Genomic DNA, 10,158 nt, shown 5'->3' with positions numbered 1-10,158 from the left:
AATTCCAGGTACTGTTGCGCTAGACCAGCGTGAGATGTCATACGAATGATGAAACAAATAAGGTAACACATGGTGTGCTTACTATTGCCAATTCCTGTCATTTAATCTCTGAAAATCCTTATGAGCTGGGTATTATTTACTGGGAAGAAAACTGAGACACAGAAAGTTTTGTAACTTCCCCAAGGCTTAAAAGCTAGTCTATGACAGATGCAAGATTTGAACCTGGCAGTCTGATTCCAGACTGCGTGCTCCACTGGTCTAGGACCTCTGCTGCTCTACTCCTGCACTGGCTCTGCTCAAGGCCTCCTTGCCCCGGGGCCCCTGGAAAGGTAGCTTGTGGCTGCTGCAGGCACCATCTAATTCTGTCTGCTAAACCTGACAGTGCTGGTCTGAACCAATTCAGCTCCGCTCCACCAGTGCCGCCAGGGCTGCTCCTCCTAACGCACCTGGCAGAAGGGGAGGGGCTCCCTGAGAAGGCTCCTCCCACTATAGCTGCTGCCTCCACGCTTGCGCATGGCTACCAAAGCTGCCACTCTGTGCGAAAAGACATCACGACTGCGCACACCACTTTGATGTGGCTGAACCTTGCTGAGTTCTCTACAGGCGTGGGAAGACTCTCCCTCCCCAACTTTGAGGCACTTTCTTTTCCATGAGTTTCAAATCAGACCTGCTCTGAGCTCCTGATGCCTGACAGGGTTTTTTTGAAAAACACGTCCTACTATTTAACTTGCTGCTGTCTCCCAGCACCGGGAAGAATCTGCTGTGGACTGCAGTAGGAGATATATACATGTAATCATGCTGTACACTCAGAATCACCTCTTCTCTCTTTCACTGGACCAGGGCTGTCTCCCTCTTCCCTTCAGAGGGCTAGTTTCTGGCAGAGAAGATCCTCATTCCTTATGTTAAAGAGATTCCTAGTAGGCCTGTCTCTTCAGTTCTCAGAACATGTTTAGATAGAGCCTGAACATATGAGGATAATCCAGTTTAGGCTTAAACTGGGACTTCCACTCCAGTTTTATTATTAAATGATTACTAATAGATTTTACTTGGGACTTGAATTTTAGACAGCCAGCCACTAAAGGGGCAACAGGAACAAAGTGTGCCTGCTCAGGACGGGACTGATGTGAAAATGAAAACGTACGAACAGAAAACAGAGAGAGACCTGTGTGACTGTCCAATTAGTACAAAAATCAAAAGCGGTAGCCCTGATCTTGGTGCCCACAAACTCTGCACTACTGTGATCTCCATTCTCCCTGTAATGAGCAGCGTTCCCTGGGTGCCCACCCAGAGCTCTCCCCCTTGCTGCCCCTCTCCATGTTTTTTCTCTCTCACCTCTGCATCTATCTCCTTGTAGATCTGTGTTTTCCAGAAATATACTACATCCCGGTTATTCTCATTCTTACAGCTCAGGCAAACCCACACTTGATTCTCCACTTCTGTCATTTTACTTCCTTGGAATTTGTAAGAGCAGAGCTTTCTTTTCCTTGAATTTCTTACGATTTCCCTCAGCATCATTAGCAAATGTGTCTATTAAGCCCCAGTTTTTGTTCTGGGTGTTCCCTCAGGTAACCCAGTAGCTAAGGAACTTCCTCATGTCCTTAAACCTTTGCTCAACAGTCACCTCCTCAATGAGGCTCACCCTCATTCCCAGTTTAAAATTACAACCCCCAGCCCCTCCCTTGTACTCTCTATTCTCTTTTTTATAGCACTTTTTATCTTCTAACACAATATATAGTTTATTACATCTCCTGTCTGTCACACTTCAGGGACCTTTGTGCCTTTAGTCAATGTTATAGAACAGCGCCTGACACCAGTGGTAACTCAGAAAATATCTGTTGAATTTGTTATAAGTTACATCTTTCCCCACAAATTTGCAATCTAACTTCATTTGAAAACCTAATAAGAAATGAAAAACTGTCAAGCAAAAAAAAAAAGTTGTGTTTATTATATGCCAGCAAAGACTTCTGTGTTCTTTCACCTAGCAAGGGCTAAAAAAAGAGTTATGGTTTTTGTACTTTACTTCTGAAAGTAAAAAATTCTTTTGTGATCTTTATGTAAAAGGAATACTATGGGGGTGTGGGAGGGGAGACTGTCCCCAACCTGGTCCTCTTCCTTCACGACTCACAGACTCCCCTGCCCACCCTTGCTCAGCTCGTATTTCCCGGAAAAGAACAGACAAAATCACATTCACCGCTTTCCTCCAACTGTACACTCATGCTCTGCCCTCCTTTCCGTTCCAAGAAAAAACTTATATGGGCCTATCAAAGGTCAGCCGTCATTTGTGGTTTGGATCTCATCTCCTGCTCAAAACCGTGTGATTTTGAAAATAGCCATCTCTCCTCTACCTCATGAATTTCTACTCCGATTCATCGCTCCCGTTCACATACAAATATACTGTAATATTGCCCATCTTAAAAAACAAAATTCTGGGACTTCCCTGGCGGTCCAGCCGTTAAGACTCAGCGCTCCCACTGCAGGGGGCGTGGGTTCAATTTCTGTTTGGGGAACTAAGATCGCACATGCTTGGCGGTGCGGCCAAAAAGTAAAAAAAAAAAAAAAAAAATTCTCCGTGGCCGCTGGTACCCTCAGCAACAGCCTCGCTTGTCTGCCTCAGACACAGTAAAACTTTCCTATCTCACCTCTCGATTTTCTTCTCCGCTTATTCCACTGGGCTGTTATTTTCAGCACTGCACTAACATATCTCATCTTGCTGAATCCGAAAGTCCTCATCTGAGCCTCCTTCCCCACTTTTAAAAGTTTTTTTAAAAAATATTTATTTATTTATTTTGGCTGCATCGGGTCTTAGTTGCAGCATGCAGGATCTTAGTTGCGGTGTGCATGCGGGATTTAATTCCCCGACCAGAGATTGAACCTGGGCCCCCTGAATTGGGAGCACGGAGTCTTATCCCCTGGACCACCAGGGAAGTCCCTCCACCCCCTTTTTTAACACCTGTTTCTCGAGGCTGGAGGACAACATACTCTCCTGGTTTTCCTTCCACCTCACTGGAAGGAAATTTCATCCCCACCCTCCATTCTCCAGAGAGGGTGGAGAGGCTGGAAATGAAGTTAATGCTTAATCATGATGATGTCAGGAAGCCTCCGTAGAAATTCTCAAAGTACAGGATTCAGGGGGCTTCTAGGTTGGTGAACAGAATCCAAGTACTGGAAGGGGGACACACCCCAACTCCAGGGGGACAGAAGATCGTGTCCTCAGGACCCTCCCAGACCTCGCCTTATGTCTCTCTTTATCTGGCTGTTCATCTGTATCCTTTAATAAACTGTTAAATGCCTGTGTCTCCCTGAGCTCTGTGAGCTGCTCTAGCAAATTAATGGACTCGGAGGAAGGGGTCATGGGAGCCTCTGATTTACAGCTGATCTATTAGAGGCACAGGTGACGACCAGGACTTGCCATTGGCATCTGAAGTGGGCGGGAGCAGTCTTGTGGGATCTGATGCTACCTTCAGGTAGTGTCCGGACTGAGTTACATTGTGGGACCCCCAGCTGGTGTCGCAGAGAATAGCTTGTGGGGGAAAACCCAGCACGCTCCCGCGTCAGAGGTGTTGTGAATGTGGTCGGGGAGTGAGAGTAGGAACACAGGAGGGAGAAAACAGAGTTTCCCGAAACACTATTCTCCCAGCACCAAGGTCTTCGATTAGGTATGTTCAATTCCTCTAGTCCAAACTGAAGCGGAACCCATCAGCGGGGTAGCTGTGCTGTGAAATCTTGAAAATTCTCTTCTCGTAACATATTTGACCTTGGCCCTATAGGAATCCCCAACTGTGCTACAGAACCGTCGAGTTTCCACCATAGCGTGCTCGCTAGGATTTCTTAAACGTGTATTCTAGTTGCTGTTGCAAGCTTGCGCTTCCGAAATACGGGAAGACCCCTGTCCAGTTTCACAGCTTACCTCTCACTCACTCGTCCCAAGAGTTATATTTACACAGGCAAATGTTACAGTCTTTTAACTGTAGACATAATGTACAAAATACTGACGTTTTGACATTGATATAAGCGCAGTCCTGTAATCCTTCTTAAAATGCTGTGACAATGAACTCAGTTCTCACAGCAGCTAGCATGGAGGAGCCTGGAAACTAAGTCATTTTTTTTTTAATTTTATTTTTTGCTGCGTTGGGTCTTCGTTGCTGTGCGTGGGCTTTCTCTAGTTGCGGGGAGCGGGGACTACTTTTCGTTGCGGTGCGCGGGCTTTTCATTGCAATTGCTTCTGTTGCAGAGCACGGGGTCTAGGCACACGGGCTTCAGTAGTTGTGGCACATGGGCTTCAGTAGTTGTAGCACGCAGACTCAGTAGTTGTGGCGCGCGGGCTCTACAGCGCAGGCTCTGTTGTTGTGGTGCATAGGCCCAGTCGCTCTGTAGCATGTGGGATCTTCCCGGACCAGGGCTCACACCCGTGTCCCCTGCTTTGTCAGGTGGACTCAACCACTGAACCACCAGGGAAGCCCTGGAACCTAAGTCTTATGATTCCGTGTCGAGTGCTCTTTGTGCTGCGGCCTGATATCACCCACGAGCTATAATTTAGGGAAGAACGTGCTAAGAACCCTTAGAAAGCCACAGATAGAGGAGATACGTATTACTTTCAGATAAGGATGAAGGTGACATTTCAATTAAGCCTTGGAAGATGCACATGTTTCAAATATGAGGAGCTCGGTGGTGGAGGTGGAGAAGAGAGTTTAGTTGGGGCAGGAAAGGGCATTCTAGGACGAGGAAACCACGTGGGCAAAGGCAAATGCACGTAATTTGGGGCCAAAGCATGTAAGGCAGTGACTTCTGGGCTACCAGTAAGAACTGGAAACCCTGTCCACAAAATATAAGTCAATAAGTTATTTCAATTATATATAATGAAATATCATGCAGCCTTTAAAAATGAGAGCAGCAAGTTGAGACCAGCAATATTGAAAAATATTTATCAGAAACACTATGAATCACAGGACTTCCCTGGCGGTTCAGTGGTTGGGACTCACCTTCCAGGGCAGTGGGTGCCGGTTGGATCCCTGGTCGGGGAGCTAAGATCCCACAAGACTCCGGGCCATAAAACCAAAACTTAAAACAGAAGTGATATTGTAACAAATTCAATAAAGACTTGGTTAAGATAAGACATGATAGCTTTAGAGGAAAAGAGGGTTGCAGGAAGGATTTTTTTAAGGCTAGGGTAAGAATTCAACAAAGAGTTGTAAATTAAAGGTGTGAGAGAGTAAGAATGATCAATGGAGCAAGTTCTCAAGAAGATGCAATGGGTCATAGTCAGGGAAACAAGGAACAAGGCGGGAGGAGAAGAAAGTGGATAAAAATAGAGGAACGGTGAGGTGGAGAGGAAACTGCACCTCCTCCTAGTACCCCGTGGCAAGAGCCCACGCTCTGCTCCCTGAGAGCAGGGGCTGCAGCTATTTCAGACCCTCGCCTCTCCCGCCACGCCAGCCTCCTCCTGCAGGAAGAGGGCCAAGCTTTCCGCCGGGGTCTCCAACACCGTGCACAGCTCAGAGCTGCCTTCCTAACCTCCAGTCTCAGAGGGAGGGGTGTCTGAGCCTACGCTGTTCTGGGGACCCGAGGCCCTCTTTCCACCTCTGAGACCTCGGTCATCAATGACCCTTCTCTCCTCGTCTTCAGAACCTCCCTGACTACTGGATCCTTCTCAGCATATATTTAACTGCTTATTAAGTATGTCCCGGGTGTTTCACAGCAACCTCACCCTCATCCTATCTTTCCTGCAAACTAGTGGTCCCTCCTGTGCTCTCTACCTCTGTGAAGACGACCACCCAGACCCGTGCCAGGCTTCCTAGACCTCTCCCCCTTCACTCCCAGACTCCTTGCCCTTCACTCCCATAGCTAACAGTTACCTGTCCTTTTCACTTTGCCTTTGAAATCACTGTGCATCCATAACTTCCTCATTATTTCCTCTGTCACTATTTTAGTTTCTGGCCTCGGTTTTTCTTGCATGGAGCACTGTAGCAGTATCTTATCTGGTACTTTTGATTCTAGCATCACCCACCATCAACCTACCCTTTATATCACTATTAGGGTGATCTTTCAAGACGCATAATTTTAAAAATTTTATTTATTTATTTTGGCTGCGTTGGGTCTTCGTTGCTGCACGTGGGCTTTCTCTAGTTGCGGCGAGCGGGGGCTACTCTTCATTGTGGTGTGTAGGCTTCTCATTGTGGTGGCTTCTCGTTGTGGAGCACGGGCTCTAGGTGCGTGGGCTTCAGTAGGTGTGACACATGGGCTCAGTAGTTGTGGCGCACAGGCTTAGTTGCTCCGCGGCATGTAGGATCTTCCCGGACCAGGGCTCGAACCCGTGTCCCCTGCGTTGGCAGGCAGATTCTCAACCACTGCGCTACCAGGGAAGTCCCATAATTTTTTTTTTTTTTTGGCCACGTGGCTTGCAGGATCTCAGTTCTCTGACCAGGGATGGAACCCAGGCCCCTGGCAGTGAAAACTTGGAATCCTAACCACCGGACTGCCAGGGAATTCCCTCAAAATGCATAATGGACCCCATCATTTCTCCACTTAAAAGCCTTCAGAGCTTCTCAGGACAAAGTTCGCACTTCTTCACAAAGCACATGAGACAATTCACGATCACCTTCATCTCCCGCCATGTGAAGAACATGGGTTTTAGATTTTACTTGTGGTTCAGAGAGTATCACAGGATACCTCAGGCCTCTGTGCTGTGTGGGAAGAGCTTCCCCTTCTATCTACTGGGGAACACCTAGTCAGTGATGAAGATCTGGCTCAGGTGTCATTATTTCTGTGAAATCTGCCCTGAGGTTTTCTCCCCTAGTCCAGGGCCATTTCATCTATGCTTCTAGAGCACCCCCGACAGTTAGACCCATGCACCAATCTAGGAAAGAGTCTCTTATCTATATCCCCCACTAGATTACATGGTCCTTGGTGATCTCTGCCTGGTTTTTCGTTGTACCTTTGGCCTCTAACACGGAGGCTGTCACATGGCTTATTGAACGTCACTAAATGTTTATTCCAAGAAGCACTGACTTAGATGCTGCATCCTTGAGCTGTGCACCAAAGGAGGTACGTTCACTGTGAGACAACTTGTAGGTAAAAGATCATAAATGTCTAATAGCGCACATGGCAAATGTAGCACTTATGCACACAGCCCTGCTTATGGACAAACTGTGTTAATCCTTCCAGTCCAACGATTTCACCATGTTCGTGTGCAGATTCCAGACGCTGCATTATCCATCTTTTTTGTTTGTTTGTTTCTGGCGTGGGGGCTGTGTCAGGTCTTAGATGCAGCACGCAGGATCTTCATTGCGGTATGTGGGATCCTTCGTTGCGGGACACGGGCTCTTCGTTGTGGTACGCGGGCTTCTCTCTAGTTGTGGCGCGTAGGCTTAGTTGCCCCGCGGCATGTAGGATCTTAGTTCCCCAACCAGGGATCAAACCCACGTCCCCTGCACTGGACGGTGGATTTTTAACAACTGGAACACCAGGGAATTCCCCCCGCATTAACCATCTTAATGTTTGTCTTTCTCCTATCATATCTTAACTTTCCCTAGAGAATTCCATGAAACTAATAATAATGTCTCTTTTTAAAACCTGAATCACTTCCAAAGCTCTCAGGGCTTAATTTTTCAAATGAAACACTATTATAGCTGCAACTTACTGTGCATTTCTCATGGTTTGTCTTAAACCGTATCGCAACTTTTTGAATTAGAGAAATTAACAAATTTTGCTTCAAAATTCATAATAAAATGTATCTTATAGAATTCCTCAACAAAAATAACATCAATAGTAATAGCTTTTACTTATTCAGCACTTCCTTTGGGGCCAGATATAGATTCTCCAATATTTCCCTCTTGCACTTACCTGACTAATTTAAGTGCAAAACTAATTTCAGTGAGATAGAATAATTTCTTCCCTTCCATTCAAGGTATATCTTGATTCAATAATTATACTTTCATCCTGGCTCTGGGATTTATCAAAAGGACAATATGTTATGTACATTCATTTTTCTGATACATCTTACAAAATTAGCTATCTCTGGTTCCTTTGTTTAAACTCAGAACTAATTCCTCAAAACTACGTTAAGGTGGAAGTTATAAGGGCAAAACCTCCTTTCACCTGGGTTTTAATTCCAAGGGATTTCAGTGTTAGTGTCTTTTTAAATTTGGTTGGTAGTAGGAAGAGCCTGCCTGCCCAGAGAGGAAAAAAGAGTTGGGGTGAGACACAGGAAATTTTCATATGTTACTAAAGGCCTGGCAATACAAGAGTGGTATTCTGTGAGAATGAAAATCGACAGATATTTGGAAAAGAAGCCACTGCATTCACTTGTTTATGTTATGTTAGAATATGTCTGATTGTTCACAGGAAGAAATTAGAAGAATAGTCATCACATTTTTTGGAATGTAAAATTTCACCACTTACACAGCTTTTAACGCATCACTTGTATGGACGGATCTGGGTGCTATACTTAGTAATGACTCTGCTCCTGGAGTGGTTAACAAAAATGATTAATTGTTAATCTTCAGTCCTGTTTAATCTAAATCATTTCTATTTCCTTCTAAGATGTCTGGCATATAAAAATGAAAGGAAAAAATTGTTTCTTCAGTTTTCAGGAAAGACATTCAGGGACAGAAGAGCTGACTCTTGATTACATATGGAATTCCTATTCCATAAGCAGCAAGTTCTCAACTACATATGGAAAAGGGGCACAAGGAAAACCTACAGACAAACTCCACAGGTAATACTAATACTATATTTTAATCAATATTTTTGTTTGTTTCAACCTTTTTCCTATTAAGGAATATGACAAGGAGCAAGGTTGGTTGAGTTTCATCTTCCTTGGTATGGCTGCCAGCTGGCAGAATGAAGAAGGAACAGAAGCAAGGATCTGAACAATTCATGAAGTGACTCAGCAGCACAGCATAACTAAGAATTGGTAGTATTAAGGTGTCCTCATAACTCAACTATTACAACAGCTGGGTCTCAGTGGGACAGATAGAGACAGGCCCTTTGACTGTACCCCCTCTTCTGCAAAGCTGTGTCACAAATGGGCCATGGTATTCGTGAACCCATACCCATGGCCTGGCGTGGGACAGGGCGGCAGCAGGTGTACCTTCTACTAGGAATTACTCCAGTAAGGATAGCATTGGGCCTGGGTCCCGAGTCTGTCTAATATTTGACTCCTATCTAGTACCGATTATGGGGTAGGTGCTTGGGGCATGCCAAAATGAATATGAGAATTCCTGCACTAGAAGAGTTCTAGTGAGGTCAGGGGACGTGCAAGCAGAGAACTGTAATGACATACCATAGGTGCTATTTTATCAGAGGGTACAATGAGGACACATGGGAGGAAGCAAGTCTGCTCCACCTGGGTAGGAAAGGCTTCGTGGAGCAGACGGAGCTCCAGCTGGCAGATGTCTGTGAGGCGGGAACTGAAGTAACGGGGAGAAAAGGACTTGAGAGCGAGCATTCCAGGTGGGGGAGCTACCCGGGCAGTAGCCAGCAGGCACAAAGGTAACATGGCACGTGCAAAACATTGCAAGTGTTAGATGTGGTTGGGGTGTATGATGAGGAGGAAGCAGTGACCGAGAAGCCTGTATAGGAAGGCAAGGGCTAGACCACAGAGGACCTGGATGCCAGCTGAGGAGTTGCATTTGATTCTGAATGCAACTGGGAAGCACTGAAGGGTCTCACGTAGCGGGGGAGTATAACCAGATTTTGTTTCTGAACAGTCACTCTGTCTACTCTGTGGAGGGTGGAGCAGAACTGGGGGCAGAGCCACGAGTAAGGAGATGACTGTGACAGGCCAGATGAAAATGATGAGGCCTTGGCATGAAGCAGGAGCTGTGGGGATGAAATTAAGGCTCCCAATTACAGAACCAACTACAATCAGAGGCAAAAGAGGCCCTCATCTGAGGGCAGAGGGGAAAGCTAAGCTGAACATGACTGAAGCATAACTTTAGGAACTCATCTTTAATTTTGTGTAATTTGACAATTACATGGGAATACAGCATTCTTTATAATGATCATCAGTATGATCTACCACGGTCACGGGCTTCGGATGCCTTCTCAGTCTGCGGGAAACAGAAGGAGAATAATGTAAAACAAACGAACAACTGGGGGGGGGTGAGGACTAAAATAGCAACATAGTGAACAAGGATGCCATTATTTAAAATTTTTCTT

General features: G+C 45.7%; 2 protein-coding genes across 8 annotated transcripts in view; one reads left to right on the top strand and one right to left on the bottom strand.

Annotated features, from left to right (window-relative positions):
* Positions 1 to 10,158, top strand: part of RIOK1 (RIO kinase 1) — a 120,833-nt gene that overhangs the window by 36,391 nt on the left and 74,284 nt on the right. The gene's annotated exons all lie outside the window — the stretch shown is intronic.
* The window catches only part of CAGE1 (cancer antigen 1), a 43,943-nt gene continuing 43,722 nt past the window's right edge, over positions 9,938 to 10,158 (bottom strand). For 6 of the 7 annotated variants that reach the window (XM_060307657.1, XM_060307654.1, XM_030881482.2 and 3 more), the window contains one exon: positions 9,938 to 10,049. In XM_060307657.1, the coding sequence (XP_060163640.1) occupies positions 10,005 to 10,049 (45 nt within the window). In that variant the 3' untranslated portion in view covers positions 9,938 to 10,004. The remainder of the gene's footprint in view (positions 10,050 to 10,158) is intronic. The other variant, XR_009565768.1, reaches the window with a different exon arrangement.

This window comes from Globicephala melas, chromosome 11 (assembly GCF_963455315.2).
Source record: "Globicephala melas chromosome 11, mGloMel1.2, whole genome shotgun sequence".
NCBI lineage: Eukaryota > Metazoa > Chordata > Mammalia > Artiodactyla > Delphinidae > Globicephala > Globicephala melas.
The sequence above is the reverse complement of the archived record's forward strand: the minus strand, read 5'-3'. Positions and strand labels throughout refer to the sequence as shown.